The sequence below is a fragment of the Chelmon rostratus genome, chromosome 4 (assembly GCF_017976325.1).
Source record: "Chelmon rostratus isolate fCheRos1 chromosome 4, fCheRos1.pri, whole genome shotgun sequence".
Taxonomy (NCBI): Eukaryota; Metazoa; Chordata; class Actinopteri; order Chaetodontiformes; family Chaetodontidae; genus Chelmon; species Chelmon rostratus.
Genome location: NC_055661.1, coordinates 10,743,689 through 10,761,649, shown reverse-complemented (window position 1 = coordinate 10,761,649; position 17,961 = coordinate 10,743,689). Strand labels below are relative to the sequence as shown.

At 44.5% G+C, this 17,961-nt stretch overlaps 1 protein-coding gene across 2 annotated transcripts in view; it reads right to left on the bottom strand.

Moving 5' to 3' along the window:
• Nucleotides 1-8,554: 8,554 nt before the first annotated feature.
• Nucleotides 8,555-17,961, bottom strand: part of syde2 (synapse defective 1, Rho GTPase, homolog 2 (C. elegans)) — a 43,961-nt gene continuing 34,554 nt past the window's right edge. For both annotated transcript variants that reach the window (XM_041935446.1, XM_041935447.1), the window contains exons 6-8: nt 16,614-16,795; nt 15,741-15,972; nt 8,555-12,240 (exon numbers count right to left, since the gene is read on the bottom strand). In XM_041935446.1, the coding sequence (XP_041791380.1) occupies nt 11,540-12,240; nt 15,741-15,972; nt 16,614-16,795 (1,115 nt within the window). In that variant the 3' untranslated portion in view covers nt 8,555-11,539. The remainder of the gene's footprint in view (nt 12,241-15,740; nt 15,973-16,613; nt 16,796-17,961) is intronic.

Here is a 17,961-nt window from a genome sequence, read left to right as displayed (position 1 = left end):
TACAAACTGTTGGCTAGGCAACACACAGAGCTGACTGTAAATAGGTAAGGGGCCATGCATTGCAAACCATGGTAAAAAAAAAAAAAAAAAAAAAAAGCTCATTTGAGACACATTTTCCAAATGTGCTGTATACCAGAGAATGCTAAAACCTGTAAAATATTGGCATATCCCACGTGTTAATAGGAAAATGCTACACTGTCATATTGGGAATAATAGTGGAAAAGTCACAGTCTTATCATATTTTTCAGTTTGTTTTTGAGTCAGTACTGCTCCTGCCGGTAGCCCTATAGCTGTTGGATCGTTTGTGCAGTTCAGCTGTTTTGACATTGCAGGGGACTGCACCTGAAAGAGTGGCCTTGAAGCTTAATCAACAGGAACAAAGGAGTAATAGAGTACGGTTCACATCAACATGTAGCTCTGCTACTGTGGTCTCCTCATTAACTTTTCCTTTTGCCACAAGGGAAACTTTTACTTCTGACACATTCACAACATTTATGAGGAGGCTGTTTTCCGTGAAATGTGTTGCAACGAGTACCTCTCCTGCTCTCTGGACTCCATTAGTTTCGCTTCTTCATGGGGATAAAATAAGGACGCTTCAGAGTGCTGGGTCCACCTCAGGTCAAGAGCAGCCCAGCAAACCTATAGTCACAAGTGACAGCCGGTATCCTGCCAGAAAAGAGGCTGCAGGGACAGAGGGAGGGGGGTCGCTGCATAATATAGGGGCAGCTGTCTAGTGCCAGGTTTTCATAGTGTGTCTGAGATGCCTGAAAAGGGAAGAGAGAGTAGAGAGAGGATTGAGAGAACAGATGAACAGAAATACAAATGGTTGAATGTTGGGTAACAGGAGGAAGGAGAGATCAGAAAGAAGAAAAGGAAGGTGGCATTAGATGGAGAACAGTTGATTCCGATGAACAGACGTGAGCTGGCCATGATTCATTCACGTGGACCGTCCAGTCACGCAGCGGAGGGGGTGGAGGAGGGTGAAGAATGGGCTGATGTGAGGGTGCACAGAGGCAGGCGTCCATATGGCCCCTGAGGCACCAACAAGGCCCGGGTGACAAAAGGGGCCTCTGCTCTCCAGTCGTCCCTCTCTCCTCTGCGGAGCCTCTCACTTTCTCCCAGGCTAGCTCAGGAATGTGCCTTTTGCAGACAACACACACACACACACACACACAGGGAGTGTCTTCACTTTCGCTGGTTAGTTATTATTGTAATAGCTGATGCGAAGAATGTTGTGCAATTGTGTACGCTTGCATGCAGCGTAAACACTTGTTCCACAGACATACACAGAGACATTTGCAGGTTGAGCTCTGCTGCTTAGCACTCTCACTTCTTTCATGTTTTGGACAATGGACAACGACACAGCCATAAACCCAGTGACCCCCCCTTTGGCATGAGGAGTATTCATGATGTCAGATTTTCCTCACTTGATTTCTTCATCTAAGTCCAAAAGATTTTCCAAACATAAAAAGAAATCTTTCACTAAGGGGGTGTCGATATATGATGGGTTTCCTGTGGTCCAGTTTTTATCACCGATTCTTCAAAGTTTTCAATCCAAATCCTGGGAGACAATGTGAGCAGGTGCTGGGCAAGGAGGGGCTGTAAATCTGGCCTGGCGAATTAAGCCATTCCCTCGGCATTGTTCTGCCTGGCCTCTTAGCTGCTCCTGCTGGGGAGGGTGTTAGATGGGGTGAGGTGGAGCGAGGGTCTGCTGCCTAAATCTCCCAACATGGGGGCACCCTGCGCATTTCACACATGGCCATCCAAGCTGGACCCCAGTTGCAGTCGGAGAGGTACAAGTGACACAAAGTCACAGGTGCTGCAGGAGAACCAGGAACCGGCTGCAGAACAACAGCAAGAATATTTAAAGTGGAACACTGACTCAGGTGGCTGCTTCAAAGAAAATCAAAGAGAATTCAATCAGTGTCTTCCTTTAACCTCAAAGCAGCCTCTGACTTGCTAAAATTATCTCCAGTTAAGTCATCAGGCTGCGTTTCGTCGCAGTTAACCTTAAAGCTGTTTCTCTTTAAAACCTCTGACAGGCTGGTGGTGGGTTTCATTAGTTGACCCTTGACCTCATAAGAGATCAGGTGACCAGGGCACTGCTGTGGAATGTTCCCTCTTGACTCCTTTTCATTTTCTAATTTCGAAGCACTCAAATGTTTGGATCCTTGTCATTTCACCAGCCCCTCCCAACACAGCCCACCACCCATGTGTATGCGAGACACTCAGGCATGTGTGTGTCCCGGTGTTTGCTTAGCTTATCATAACTTCCACCATATATTACACTGAATGTAAAACAGTTAAGTAAATCTTTCATTGAACTTCACGTGAAACACATGAAAGACAGCTTAGCTTTATACTTAGCATTTGCTAATTAGCTCTGAACACTATCACTGGGGGTGTCTTTATTGTGCAAGGATTTGGTGAGACACATTGGGGATTGTTGCTTTCCACATATTTTGCCATCATCTTTTGCTATCGACTGATGAAGAATGTGAGTTGAAAGCCCTGGAAAAGGCTAAACATTGAGTCAACATTAGTTTGTCAAACTTCTGTTTCCAAGGTCAAAAAATTAACTTTCGTCCCCGGCTAAAACTACGTCCCTTTACATTTTTACTTGGTCATCCCACTTTTTATTATTAGTTGATGTATTTGACTGTCCTTGTTTATGCACAATCTGATGTCACTTTTGGGACTCAGGAAAAAGACTGGAAAATAATCCCAAATTAGACTTTTTAACACACGGTTAACATTGTGAAAGGGGCTGTTTTAACCCAAACCATGATCTTTTCCTAAAGCTAAGCAAGTAGCTTTATTGCCTAAACCTGACCAAAATGCAACAAAGAACTGAAAATTAAAAAACAAAAAAAGAGAGAGAGAGTCAACAATAAGTTCTCCCTGGGACACAAACTACAGTCTCCCAAGTCAAAGTCCTGTGCTTGACTCATTCATCCACCATGACCCGCTCCCTGAGCATACTTTGTCGCTTTTGGTCAGTTGCAATGGCCAACATTAATTCTGATCTTATAGGAACAATACCAACACGGGTCGCAACGTTATGACACGTGAACAGTGTGATCGGTAAAGTTTTTTGTAAAGTATTGTACAAAAATATAATTGGTTGTTATTCTGAGTAAGGACACTCAGGCAGGAGGTTCTCACTCAACCCTGCCAGCATGAGCAACTGACACTAAACCACCAGATCTACATCAAAAGCAGAGACTTCAGAGAGGAAATATTAACAGTATTTCTACCAGAGGAATTCAGGTTCAAGTGCTGTAATTTCAGTCCATCAGCAGCCATGGCTGGGGGATGACTCACATTAAACATTGTGGGTTTTGTTTTTTTTTTTTTTTTCATATAATGTCTTGGCGTAAACCCAGACCAGGTCTCTTCAGAGTGGGATCTGTCATCTAAACTATCAGTCTCTCAGAGCACACACATGGAAAACCCTTACGGCTTTTCCTGTCACCATGGAAACTCCAAACTGTTTTTTTTTTTTTTTGACATGTCACCAGTGATGAGAACAGCAGACAGACAGACAGAGAGTGACAAATTTGTACGTAACTCTACTTCCTTGAAATGAAGGTCGTCTGCAGGAAGTTCGTACATAAATCTCCATTTATTTGGGGGAATCTTTGCTCTAAGAAATAGACACTTTGGAAAATGTTCCTAACTGAAAGTCGGATGAGAAGATAAACATCATCCTGAGAGTCGTCAGTATGTGAAGCTTCCACCAGCAGCCAACTGGAAACACGGGTGTCATGTCTCGTCAGATCTGTTAGGTGTTTTTGTTCACGAGCGTCATGTCTTGTCTTACACTTCCTGTTTTATTGTGAAACCTAACTCTCCTCTCGTTTCAGGCCCCTTGACTTCCCATTGTGTTTCCCGCCTGTCTGATTGTCTACCTCGCCCTAATTGTCTCCACCTGTTCATTGTTACCTCGTGTATATATAGTCCACGTCTCTCTTTGTCCTGTGCCAGATTGTCTCGTGCCATGTCTTTGTACCAAGCTGTGATTTATCCAGCATTCCTTGATCCTTGTCTTCCTGTTATTGCCTTATGTTTTTTCGTAAGTAAATCATTGATGAACAAGTATTTTTCTAGTCTAGATTTGATTCATTTCTTACTTTGTATCCTTGCCATTTGAGCCCTTTTTGAGTTTTGAAATTGACCTTCTAAATTATCCTTAGCGTCTTTTGTTTGTGCTTTGTTGCCATACGTTGTATGAGCTGATGCTTTGTATTTATCCTACAGACATGAGAGTGCTAACATCATCTAACTCTCAGCCAGAAAGCAAATAAACATGGAACAATCCCTTCAAGAAAAGAGGTTATCGTTTCTGGCAGTCGGACTTCTGAAGCAGCAGGCAAACTAAGTTCTACTGCTGACAGCTGGGGAGTGCTCTGCTGACAGGAGGGGGGCGATAGCATACACTAAAATACCAACCGCGTCACTCCACTTCCTCTGTGGAGAACAAAGTTATCAACACGCCTCATATCAGCATGATGTTACAGGCTGGTTGGAGGATGAATCGCTACAAAAGGTGTGCCACCTGCACGTTTATCAAACCACGGAGGCCCAAATCTTCTCATTGAGCCCGACCGCAGCTGCTGTCAAGGCCTCTTTTCAGTCTCACCTTTCACATTTTTCTCTCCTATCAAGCGGAGCAAACCCTCACCCTCATCCTGTCCTCACGCTGAAAGGAGATTGCTCTCGTCTGGAGGAGCGGGAGGGGCAGAGGTGATGAGCAGCTTACCCCTAGGAGGGATTAGCATTATTAAAATGAAATAGTCTAGTCCTGAGTGACAGAGCAATGGAGGCGGAGGAGGGAAGAGGCAGGGAGGGCAGAGGAGAGGGCCTACGTTGTGTGAGGCCCGGCCCCTGAGGATCTGAAGCACCGCTGCCCTGTGTTCTCCTTCCCTCCATTCTTCACTTTCACCTCTCGCTCTCCCCTCATCTTCTCCCCCCTTACCTCTGGTCTGCTCTCTCATCATCACCGCGGTCCAGAACAGGTGGATCTGTCAGCAGTGCGTCAAGAGATCTGCCCCGAGGCCCTCAGATGGGCTGCCAAGTACAGGGGCTTGATCGTAATGGAACAAAAGACCCCCAAAAAACACATCAGAGAGGCTGGGACCTTGGTAAAATGTGTTTAATAGCCCTCCTACTGAAGGGCACTGCGTGTATGGAATGTGTGGCCAGGTTCACTGCGTGAAGGTTCCCAGCAATTACCCGGGCTTAGCTCGCCCATGTTTACGAGGAGCAAATGGGTAGTATGTATTGGAGGACATTAACCAAGCTGATCCTCTCAAAACACGTCCAATGAAAGATGTACGAAAGGACTGAAGGTGCTGAAGGTGCCTTTGTAGTTTGTACCTAACGACATGTGCACTGTGCTAATCCTTGTTATGAGAATAAAGCCGTGATTGAATCAGAGGACCAGAGAGTCTGATGGACTCACAGTTTCGATCATGCTGGCCTGAGCACAGGATACATTATTATTCTACATTATGATAGAGTATTAAAACTCAAACAAACTAGGTTTCTCTGCAGCATCAAATATTCATGACTAAATAAGTAATAAAGTTAAAATTGTCAGTTTCAATTAGCTAGCATTTTGTTAGCATTCACTTAGCATAACATGAACTAAAACTACCCTTTTGACTACTTACCTGACTTTTGTAATATATCGCTCCTTTTTCGAGAGCTTCTCTTTGTACGGCCATTCGCCTTTCAAATTAACTTTATACGTTTCCGATGGTGGACAACTGACAGTGAGAGATAGAATGCTCCCCATGTAACCCTCAATAGGTAAACCAATATAAAGCTGTTTCTTAAGTAACTGTTTGTTTACTGTTGTTCTAACTTTTGTGTAGATTCATGTTTAACTTCTGGATTTATTTCAGTGTTTTGCTTCCTGTCTCCAATTAACAACCTGATTAATTGTGTTTATTATTATATTAATGTTGCTGCATTAATTTGGTGTGTTTAGCTCACTGTAGCTGTGCAGCTACATGCATCGGAGCAGAAGAGGAGGTTAGAGGATGCAGGCACAGTATATTATACTTCCTTTATAGTGGACAGAAATATCAGCTGCAAAACCCCCTTTTCAAAGACACGAGCTGGGTAGCATCCCAGCAGTCCGCCATTGTCATAAGACCACCACTAGCACAATTGACAGACCCTCTCACCGAAGAGGTTTAAATGGGCTACCACAAACAGCAGCAGCCAATCAGGAGGAAGGTGGACAGAAGCAGGTGTTTTCAATCCACTCATCAACTAACGGTGGTCAAAAGGCCTGCAGGGGTATCTGCTTACACACACACACATGCGCGCACGCACACACACACAAACACACATTTAATGTGCAAAAAGTTTGTCACCTTCTGATCAATCTTTTATTTCGTATTTGAAGAACATTTTCATTCTTTGTCAGTATTTGGTTTGTTTTTTTAATAAAACTGGAGCTGAGAGAGCAAACATTTCCACATCCCTTGTTGAAAATTTCATGTGAAACTAAGTTTACACGGAGGACAGTATGAAAATGACTCTGTGTGGATTTTTTCCTTGCTTCCTTAGGATGTGATTACTGCAGCAGACTTCATGTTGCTCACCTGAAATATTTTCAACAAAATAAACAGTACACCAGCAGCTTGATGTCACCGTCACATGGGCGATTTTAAATGTCTGCTATGACGTCTCATTGTTCATCTGTCCAAAGGTGCAGTTGACCCCAGTCTCTGGTGTCACGGTAAACGCCACAGAGAGAACGACTGTGTGTTTGCGTGGTCGGCTGGTTGACTTGCAGCCGCGATACTGACTCAAAGGTCAGCAGAGATTAATGGAACGGAGGAGAGACGAAGCGGAGAAAAGGTCTGGTTTCACATGCAGGTGGCTGTCAAGGATGTTTACCCAAAGAGACCCGTATCTCTTCTCTCTCCCAAATTAGAAATGAACAAAAGTTTAGTTCAGTTCACTCCGACAGACGGCCTGATATCAAGTGGCGGCCCCGTCTATCCAAACAGGCTCTGTGTTATTATGTCTACCTCTGTCTTCATATGGGATTTCACTCTTGCTTTTATTGGGGCTGAGGGATCTGCTTTGCAAGTCAAACATGGATGAAGTTCTTTTAAATCAGGCACGTCCAGAGTCAGCACCTGAGTCTAAATATAAAATTATAAAAATATATATATACATTTTTTCCAGATGTTTAAAGATGGAATTTAAAATACTAGAAATAAATACCACACACATCCTTTTCTATTGTGAAAGACCTAGAATGAGTGGAGACTGAGAGGTAATTATATACATTTTTACAATGTCAGTCACATGTTTGGCTCCGTCTCCACAAAATTCCAGTCTGAACGTTTATGGGAGTTTAGTGCAGGTAGGTGTTTTTCTTCCTGACTTCAGTGGGGATATGAAACATGGCCGCACGGCGCAGACAGGCAGCATGTGCACATTCTGTACCCTACAGCTTTCTCATACCTGTTCAAGGCAGCCATAAAAACATGATATGAACCTGAAGGACCGACATCAAACAAGGCTTAAAACCATTTCGTGCTGAAAGGCCCGCGGCCGCTCTGACTTCTCATGCTAACTGCCAGAGATGTGTATCACCTCAGCTGGAGCCGCTTGGGTGCCATTTTCACGGTCCTGATTTTAGATCTCATTCTGGAAAAATCCTTTAAATGACATTAACCGTTTCGGCAAACTGGTTCGGGGTCCACCTGTGGTGTGCGCTGTTCCAAGTGAGCGCTGCCGGTAACGTCGGTTTTTGGAGCTACAGTGAAAGTGCAGCCTTCCAGCAGTGGATTTTACTGGACGGCTAAATGCAGCTGCATCCTGGGAATGTCCCTGAAGCTGAAAGTCGTTCTGGGAGATTCCCACAAGCCAGCAAGGGCAATTCCCCGACTTATTTATCTGTTTTCCTCTGAGGCTGAGTTACAAGGGTCCCACAGCAAAGAGACGGATCTACAAAAAAACACAGGAGTCCGGCTTCCTGAAGTTAAGGTCATCTTTTCCCAGGCGTTCTCGATAAAACAAAGCCAGAGTGTGGAGTGGTCTGGAAATGTGCGGCCGCAGTGTCATTTCAACAAGAGCGATATGATTACTTGGCCACATGCAGCACACCACATGTTTTTATGTTTTGTTTTTATGAATGAATTCCAGGCTCGTCCGTGTGCGTAGGAGTGAGAAGATGTCAACTGTGCACTTAAAATGCACTGTCTGACTGCGCAAACCCAGATAGTTTTGGGATTTCTTAGTTCAAAAATGCTTTTTCTTTGTTCAGACAGCTGCATAATCAGATCTGTAAAATCCTGTTGCAGTGTTAGTGAGGCTTTGAGTTTTAGTGAGCTATTAGTTCTGGGTAGTTCATTGAGTTCACAAGAAAGTTAGGGACAAGTAATATTGCAACTAAAGCCTTGATTTACTACTAATGTACTAAAAATAAGGAAATTTGAAATGTAAGCTCAATTAAACAATTGGTAGAATACAGCTGAATCCAATGAATTTCTATCTCAGGCAAAAAAAGACACACACGTGAATGTAAAATAATATACTTTATTATGACCATACACTTCTCAGGATCAATACAAAGCACTTTTCTGTTTTGTTTAGTGACACTTTCTCTCCAAAGGACAAAGAGGACGAGACAGGAGGATATCCGACAAACGATGCAGGTGGTCTGAGACAGAGAGGTGAGAAGGTGAGAGGGTGCTGAAACAGACGGGAGTGTCTGAAGAGCACTGAATGAGTACAACCAACAGGAAAAACAGCTTGAAGAGTGTGTTTTCTCGGAGCGTCACTCAGAAGGACTCCTCAGAAAAACATCTCAGTCAATTTTTGAAGTATTTGAAGGCAGAAATTCACATCAGCATTTAAATTTAATGATGCTTCATGTTCATTTTTATACTGAAGCCCTGGTTCTTTTTGTGTTGGCCGGGTGGGCAGACAGACGGGCAGAAGGACAGACACCATGCAGAGGGTGGCGTGTGGAGCAACAGCCAAGTGAAAAATACTGTCTGCCTGTAAGTCCTCTGGAGAAAAGCTGGAACAATGCAGTCATCTGTCTATTGGAGGAACGGGGTGAACGAACAAACAAATACATCGCAAAATAAGTCTTTTTACACATAAATATCAAACACAAAGGCAGATGAGAAAGAGCCTTGTTTATGTCAGTAAAGCTTTTGACCATGCAACGTTCAGTACCTTAAAAAAAAAACACCAAAAATCTTGAACACAGCTTAGTCCACCAGAGACACAAAACAATGTCAAATATATACACAATACAATAAAAATAACAATATCACTTTTTCTGCAAGAGCACAATTTTATCTCATATTTTACAGCTAAAGTTGTACCATTAGTCCAGCACATTAAGATGTGTACAGGTAGCTCGAAGGGAGGAAAAGCAACTACTGCTACAAGTCAACACTACGAGGTCATCAGAAGTATTTAAATACGCCATTGAAATAGAAGCTGTAAAAATAATATACTCCGAATACATTTATATAATTATATACATATACATATAGGTTAAATACTGATCATTCTGAATCCCTGGATTGCTGAAAACGTCCTTTGTCGATTTAGGCAGCTAGCTAAGTCGTACTAACTGAGGCCCTCCGCTGACAGTCTCCACTGCTGCTCTGAAAATTGTGCTTCACATTTGGGCTTTGTAGGTTTTTCACGGTTTTGCCAAAGGCTGGGAGAAGCAGAAAGGTGACTGGTTGGTGGTTTTTAAATGAATATTTGGACATCTTGAGAAATTTGCTTATTTGCTTTTTTAACCAAGAGGTAGATGAGAAGACAGCTTTCCACTCGTAGTATAGCATTAAGACCTAATAATAATAATAAGTAATAATTAGCGAGCTTTTAAGGTCTTTTATCTACAGACTGTGCCAGGCTAGCTGTTTCCCCCTGCTTCCAGTCTCTATGCTAAGCTAAAGCTAAACCTAACTTCATATTCATCATGCAGACATGAGATTGGTATCAATCTTCTCATCGCACTCTCAGCAAGAAAGTGAACGAGCAAACTTCCTGCAATGTTGCACAATTCTTTAAAGCCTAAACTGAGTATGATGCCACATGAAACATGTTCATAGTTGCCTGCTTCAGATCAAATGCATCTCTACTGTACAGCTCTCTGTTGAGTGTTTTTATTCTTATTTTGTATCCAATCGTGACAGGTGTATGCATACCTGCAGCTCAGTGTCTTTACATGCAAACACACAATGCAGAAACTGACCGTTCAAGCCATATTCTTCCATTATTCATCTTTGAGAGGAGGTTTCAGTGGCGGCTGTTTCTGCCTCAATTCAGTCCAGTCAATATTGTTGAACTATAAAGACATCTACTACACTACTGCCTGCCTCATAAGTGCATTATTGTTGTACAACATTTAGTGTTTCATACCTCAATAGAAAAGCTCTCTGCTGCCTTAAAAAAAAGGAAATCCACCCACAAACAGAATGTACACACGCTCCTCCTGTGATCTTGGTGAGTATTGCTGAGCACTTTACAGGCTGGAAAATAGGTAACTCAGAGTCCTCCCATTCCGCATAAGAGACTAATGTTCTGGTCAGTAACAGCGGGGTTCAATAAAATATCAGAACATGTTTCTTCCACTGCCAAAAGTGACAGAGGGCCTTGTAGAGCAGACAGGATGCTTTTGTTTTCTTTGCACATTTTCATTCATTTAATTACCTAATCACATGTTTTTGTTGGGAACCCGACTCTTAAACGAGAGGCCTTTTGCATCCCAGGTTTTTTGCTGCTGCTGCATAGATGTGCTGCTTCAGAAGGCTGCCAAGAAAACACTTGGGGGAAACTCTGGGATTTTTTGGCATGAAAGTAGTAAAAAGTGAATAAATATTGATTAACTTACTCCAGAAATGTTGGCATCGACATCACCGATTCAAAGCTTGCATGGGTAGAGACCCCTGATAGTGATCGTATCCAGGGTGGATTCATACCTCTTTGTATGTACCGCAGCCTTTGTCAATGTAAAAACAAGTCTTCATAACGTCTTCATATCATAGAGGTCATCCTGTTGGCTGCCTATGCTTCATCAAGATCACACGAGGGCAGACACTTTATTTCAGGGTGGATTCTCCTCTTGACTTACCACCTTCACACAATTAAGGCACCTTTTAAACCCCTGAGGGGTCAATGGGTTCTTCTAATAAGAAGAGAAGCAACAATAACAACATGGAACACAGAACCGGACCGAAACAAACCGACAACATAAAGTAAGACAGTCGACAAAATAGAAGCAAAATAAAAACATTACGGAATGTCTACGGGTAAGGTACAAATGCCAGAAGTGCCCCGTTACATTTCTTCTCATCTCATCCTTTAGCTTTGACAGCAGCACCACGCCGTGCTGCCATGGTGACCTCACAGGATCTCCATGGAAACACTGTGGCTGTATCCTTAAGCACCTTGATCGGTAAAGAAGGTCTTCACCAAACCGCACCAGGCTTTATGAGTGTGTGAGTGGATGTTTGTGTGTGTGTCCCTGCGGTAGGAGTCAGTATCCGACGTTGAGCTTGTTCTTGTTGAGCTCCCTCTCGAGGTTTCCGATCAGAGTGTCGATGCTCTCCTGCAGGTCTCTCAGGTTGACCCTGTTGCTCAGCACGGGGCTGATGTCCTGGATCTTCATGTACGCCTGGTAGGTGTGCTCTTTGGGCAGACGAGGGGGCAGGATGTGGTCGCACACCCTCTCCTCCTCCTTGTCCTCTAATGGCTGCCCATTGCCTGAACTATTGCTCTCTACCTCCTTCTCCTCCTCCTCCTCTTCTTCCTTTTCCTCCTCCTTGACCACCTCTTCTGTTTGAGGTCGGTCCGGCTCAGCAGGATCAGACGCCGTGACCTTCTGCCCTTCATCTTCCTCTGCGTCCTCGGGCTTCTCCTGCCCCTCCTCAGCTGCCTCTGTGTCCTCGGAGGGCACGTCATCATAGTCCGCCTCCTCTTTGCTGGGAGGCAGCAGGACTTCAGAAGGGAAGTAGCTCTCGCCGCAGCCGCTCCAATCCCCGGCGTAGCGGTTGCTGGGGCTGTCCAGGCGCCCCGGTCTGGGCCGCAGAACGCCCACCATCTCCGCTTCAGAGAGGTTCAGGACCTGAGGGCGCTCCTTTCTCCGCCGTAATGGAGGAGCCGACAGCTGGTCAGATGAGGCCAGAGCCAAAGAGGCTGCAGGGGGCTGAGAGGAGGACTGGCCATATGGGTCCACGACTGGAGGAGCAGACAGGAAGCGAGACAAGAGACGAAGAGTTAATCCGATGTAGTAATACAGGCCATTTGAACTAATCACCTTAAAGCAATGGTTTGACATTTTGGGAAATACCCTTATGTGCTTTCTTGCAAAGAGTTGGATCGACATCACTCTCAAACATCTGTACGGTAAATCTGTACCTACAGCCAGCTGCTGCTTATCGCAGCTCAGCTCGAAGACAGGAGACAGGAGGAAACAGGGCTATTAGGTGGATTTTTTTTTTGGACTTCGGAGAGAATATTTCCCAAAATGCCAAAATGTTTCTTTAAAGGGTCAGTTCACCTAAATTATAAAAGAATACATTTCTAGCTAGCCATGCAGATATTTTCGATTTGAGAAATCTGCCTCAGAGATTTCTGCCACCACCCCAATTTTCAGAGGGATTATTTTTTCAGTAGAAAGTAGTTCTGCAAATTGTCTTGATTGTTGTTTCTGGACAGTCACATTGGCAGAAAAAACAGAACCCATCTGCAGAGCTAGATATCACTAGCATTTATATATATAATAGCATTTCTGGCATTGTGTGTGTGAACTCAGCCTTTAAGACCATTTTTGGTAACTTAATGGTCAAACTGACATTTAAAAACATGCCTTGAAAACAAGCCTTTTTTTCACAACAGATATCGTACAATTCAAAAAAGGCCGCAGGCTTATCTGAATGAACCTCTATCAGGGCAACAAAGACATACGTTCATTAAGATGTGGGAGCCCCGACATATGACACACCCCCAGCCAAAATAATGCAAACATAAACATGCCATGCTGTGCTCGAAGTCAGACAAACACATGCTGAATCACGCCACCACACTCTGTGACTCTGACGCCACCCTTCTGTACTATTTGTTATCAACAGTTGACTAAACCCAACTTAAAAATTAACTAAGCTGAAACCCTGTTCGGACATTATGAAAGAATCATCTGACTGTGGCCCATGAAAGGGAACAGCGAGCACTCCAACACAACCAGCACAGTCCGGTTACCTGTCTGTCTTTATCTCTGTGTACCTACACTTGTTGACACCGCTAGCCCTCTCTTACTGGATTGGAAAGGAACAAGAAACAAAAAGAGTTAAAGGTTTGGGCTATAAGTCATGTGCAGTACAATAGACAACAACACCGAGCTTTATTTAGTTTACGTGGGCATGAAAGAGGACCTCTAGCGCTTTTCAAGTGTTATCCTTACATGTCTTAGCAAAAAAAAACAGTGAATTATGTCCTGCGTTGACTCCATGTCACTCAACAGGAGCCGCAGTTGCTGGTACAGTGTTTATGTGCAGCGGTTGCAAGCCTTGCAACTCTCCTGAGGCTAAAGACTCAAGCGATTATCACCTAAAACAAACAGAAATTATCCTCCTTTAAGAGGCAACGTGTTATTTAATTTCAGACATGATTCACTGATGACATGATTAAAGTTATTAGGTGTCAGCAGAGAAAATGAAGGTAGGAAGCAGACGAAGATGCGGCACCTCGTGTACGAAAATAACTTAATGTGCTTCATCCGTCCACGCGAGCACAATAACAAGATACACACACACCACAAACACGCACATTCTCCTCTTCTTCCCTTCATACTGTTTGTCTGCTAACATCCCCTCACATATCCAGTTGGCAAACTACATAATTCCCCCCCGAACGCCCCCTTCAGCCTCTTCAACGCACTCCCGCTCTCTCACGCTCCCTGGAAATAGTGTCAGTGGATGTCTGAAGACGTGCACCCTTGAGGCCTGCGCAACAATGCTTCGGAGGGTCAGGGATGTGTGTGCGAGGTGCGAAGAGGCGGCCGAAAATATCCCGTAACAATTGTGAAATGTTAGGGTGCAGCTTCGGGGGCTGAGGGCTAAGGTTAAGCCTGGAATGTCTGTAATTACAGTGCCGGCGTCCTCCGAGCTCTGAGCTGGGGAAGCGGGCAGAATGGAGATGTCACTGAGGGCGTAAACAGAGGCTTGAACCTGGACTGAACGCTTTGTCGAGGTTATTGCAGGTCATTACAGGCACTAGGCAGGTGACATCAGCTCAGACAGGAGGGCAGAAACAAGTGCAGGCTTCTACTGAAGATTCTCCTTCAGACCACTTGACCCCGTCGCCCTCCGTCATTGTCTGCATGTGTGCTCCATCCTCTAAGATATCTTTGCACTTTTTTTTGTTTATCTTTTGAAATTCCACTTGTACCTCACTAGGCCACCTGCAAATTATGGGATTCACAAATGCTGACGCATTCAGCTGCTGCACTCCCTCTCTGCGTGGTTCTTGCCCAGTTGATGTAAAGGAGGGTGGAGGGTGCTCGGCTTACACACAACTGGTTCAATGTGGGAGTCTGAGGACGCAGTTAAATTTAGAGGCCAGACCAGACACAGTCAGTCAATTGTTCATCACTAGTACAGGGGAGAGCTCCAAGGATTTAAATCTTTCAGGGATAAAGTCTTTCCGAGGTGACGTTAGGAACACTTTGATAAGACTTTTTGAAGTACAGCATGCCTGGAGACACACTGAAACAATGAGACAAACTTCAAAGATCACTGCACTCTGAAAAACAGCTTTCTTTCCATCGAGACACAGTAAGCGAGCTCGATGACCGTGCATATCTAAAATTGTATAATGGATTTTCAAACAGGCTCATAACCATAATGTTTATGAACGTGTTACAACCCACAGAGGGCAAACAGGCAAACTGCCAGCTACAGCAGAAACAACTCTACGTCTTAACAGTGGTAATGGATTTTCACACGGCCTTTTCTTTTCAACCAAGCAGAGCACAATTTTTCATAATGTTTTGTTTAATCAACCTGAATAAGAGACGAGGCGAACACGACATTTAACCAATTAATCGGCTAAAAAATATCAAATCGGTCGCTGTGACCAGTACAAATTTTGCAGCTCTTTTTCATCATTCTCTCCCTCGTGAATCATCTTTGGACTCCTTCCCGCTGAGCAGGCAGCTGCAGCTGGCAGAGCACAGCTGCACAGACAGACCTGCTCTGAGGGAAGCTGGTGCTGGGTATCTGTCTGGTATCTGTCCTTGGTTGGTGATTTATCTTCAGACAGGGGGCCACGCCTCAAAAGTTTGGTTTACAGGGCTTACTGGCTTAGCTGTGATTGGCTCAGCGTGCCATGATGAAGCACTCAGTGGAGGGTTTCATCTCCGAGGAGGCAACAGATGGTGGCCAATGGCTATCAGAGCTGTACTTACACCAGCGGTGGATAACCTCAAGGATCAAAGCAGCACAGCCCTTTAACAGGCCTTTGTAGAGCCGAACCGCAGAGCTGGCACTGCTTTGTACCCTCAAGCAGGCAGGGTTAGAGGCTGGTATATACACACTTACTGACACATATTACCTGACTGTAAGAAGGCATGTGTGTCAAACCAAAACACATGGTAGAGATGTATTTACCATGGCAAAACACTGTCTACAAATAACATTTATTCGCTAATTCAAAAAGTGAAACATGAAACGATCCCTCACCTGGCCAGAGCTGGAGCAGGTAGTGCAGGACTTCGATGTGTTTTTTGAAGTGCAGTGCGCTGGCCAGCTCCTCGGAGTCGATGAAGACTCGGTTGGTGTGGCAGGACGCCTCCTGACGCTGGCTGAGCAGCACCGGGCCGAAGCACACCGCCAGGTTCTGACACGTCATCTTGTTCACCTCCTGGTAGGACGCGACCAACTTCAGGTGGTCAAGGAGCCGCCGCAGTGTCATCTGTCGGATGCACGCGCACACACACACAGATACACACACAGAGGCAAACACAGACAAATAAGACGTGTTATTATTTTGATTAGTAGGTGCAGTAGTACCACTGGCAGCAGAGCTACACTGCAAAGTCTGCTTCATCAGGCTATTTACAGCAGTAAAAAAGTATTTTAATAAAGGTTTTTTTGGAAGAAATGAAGAAAAATTACACTTTTAGCAAACAAGGTAATATTTTAAGTTAATGCTGCATTGCTATCCATTGCTACACATCATGCTGTAATGCCCAACAGTTGTGATAGTAATACTAGCTCAAATATCACTCCAGATCCTTGCATTAATTGGCCGAAATATTACTGGACTGTAAAATATTGATATTAGTATCTGCCTCAAAAGACTTCTTTTTGTGCCATTTATCCCAAAATAGCAATAATATAAAATATTTCAATGAGGTGGAGAGAAAATCATACAAGCACAGGCTCGCGGGCTGAATGCCATCACCACATCACCTGATGTGAAAGCCTACGTAACAGAAGTTAACCAGTAGTGATCATTATCTATGCCACAATTATCCCTCTCACAGCCGCTGGTGTGACAATACTCTGGCACTACAAGTGTGAGAGGCAGCAGAGGACGTTTGGTTTCCTCACCCTCTCCACCTCCGGCAGGTTGTCCAGCAGGCTGACGGTGTGCTCCGAGTCGGCCTGGTCGTTCTCGCAGCCCGCCGCTCCTATCCGCAGAGGCCTCGTGGCCATGGACTCCAACACTGCCTCATACAGGTGCTTGGTGATCAGAGGGTAGGGCAGCTCCCGCAGGTAGTCCTTCAGCACCCCTGAAAAAGTGGGAGAGGATACAGAGTGTGAGAAAAGAGAGCGAGTGGATGTTCATTTTGTCAGTGAATAACCCTGTAATTCAGTTTTCCCACAGTGGAATTGATAAATACTTCTTTTCCTCAACACAAACAGCTTTAATAGCTGACAAATCCCCAACAATATATCTTCATGAAGTGTGTCATTGAGAAATAATAAGCTTTTATTTCCCCTCTCCTTTAAAACGACTGAACCTGGCATACTCTCTTGGCTACAAAATGAGGTCCCATTGTTTCTGTGGGTGATCCCGTGGCGTCTGCAGAGATGCCTGATTTGAGTCGGGCGTGACTCCGCAGCCAAAAGTGTTGGGCCGGGGGGGTTTGGGGTGGGGGGTACTGGTGTCTGTGACGGCGCGTTCACACCTGTGACTCCAGCCTCAGACAAAAGCTACGGGAAAACATGAAACCCACACTGTCTGTCTCCTAAGCCCCCGAAATATCGCTGGCATGTCTTTTCATCAAAGGGGGGGAAAAAAAGAATAAATACGGGAATAAGAAAGGCTCTTGGCAGTGTGACAGCTCTTTGTGGTGAGTGTCTGCTCTCTTTTCCCTCTGCGTGAAGCAGGATCAGTTTTCAGAGACAGCTGGGGGCTGTGTAATCAGCAACATTGGTTATGCTCCAAACTAATACACACTGAACGTCTGTGGAGATCAACAAGAATATAACTTTGTATGACTTGAGGGTTACTGCCGCAATGATCAAATGATAAGCCAATAAAGCACGCTGTGGGTCAAATCATTTAGAAATGCAAAAATCTTGACAGATTCAGTGTTGCAGTTTTAGAACAGTTAATTGAAAAGGAGAAAAATTATGAAGCATATCATAGTTATCATCTTTTTTTATTCCATGAGTTCTGCTTCCTTGTCAAAATATGGTGCCTACATTACCCACAATGCAACTCGTTCGCCAACAGTTCAGTGTCCCGTGTCATGCTAGTAGTGGCTCTAATGTAGCCTCATGCAGAGATGAGCAGCAGGCAGCAGGGGCCACAAGAGGCCTTAAACAACATTTTTCACATATGCAGTTCAGTCAGGAGGCTCAGGTCAAGGTTTTATGCCTTTATTGCAGCAACATGCGTTTTAGTCTGGAAGAGGGGCTCTGCTCATGTGATGCTCTGGAACAAATCTGA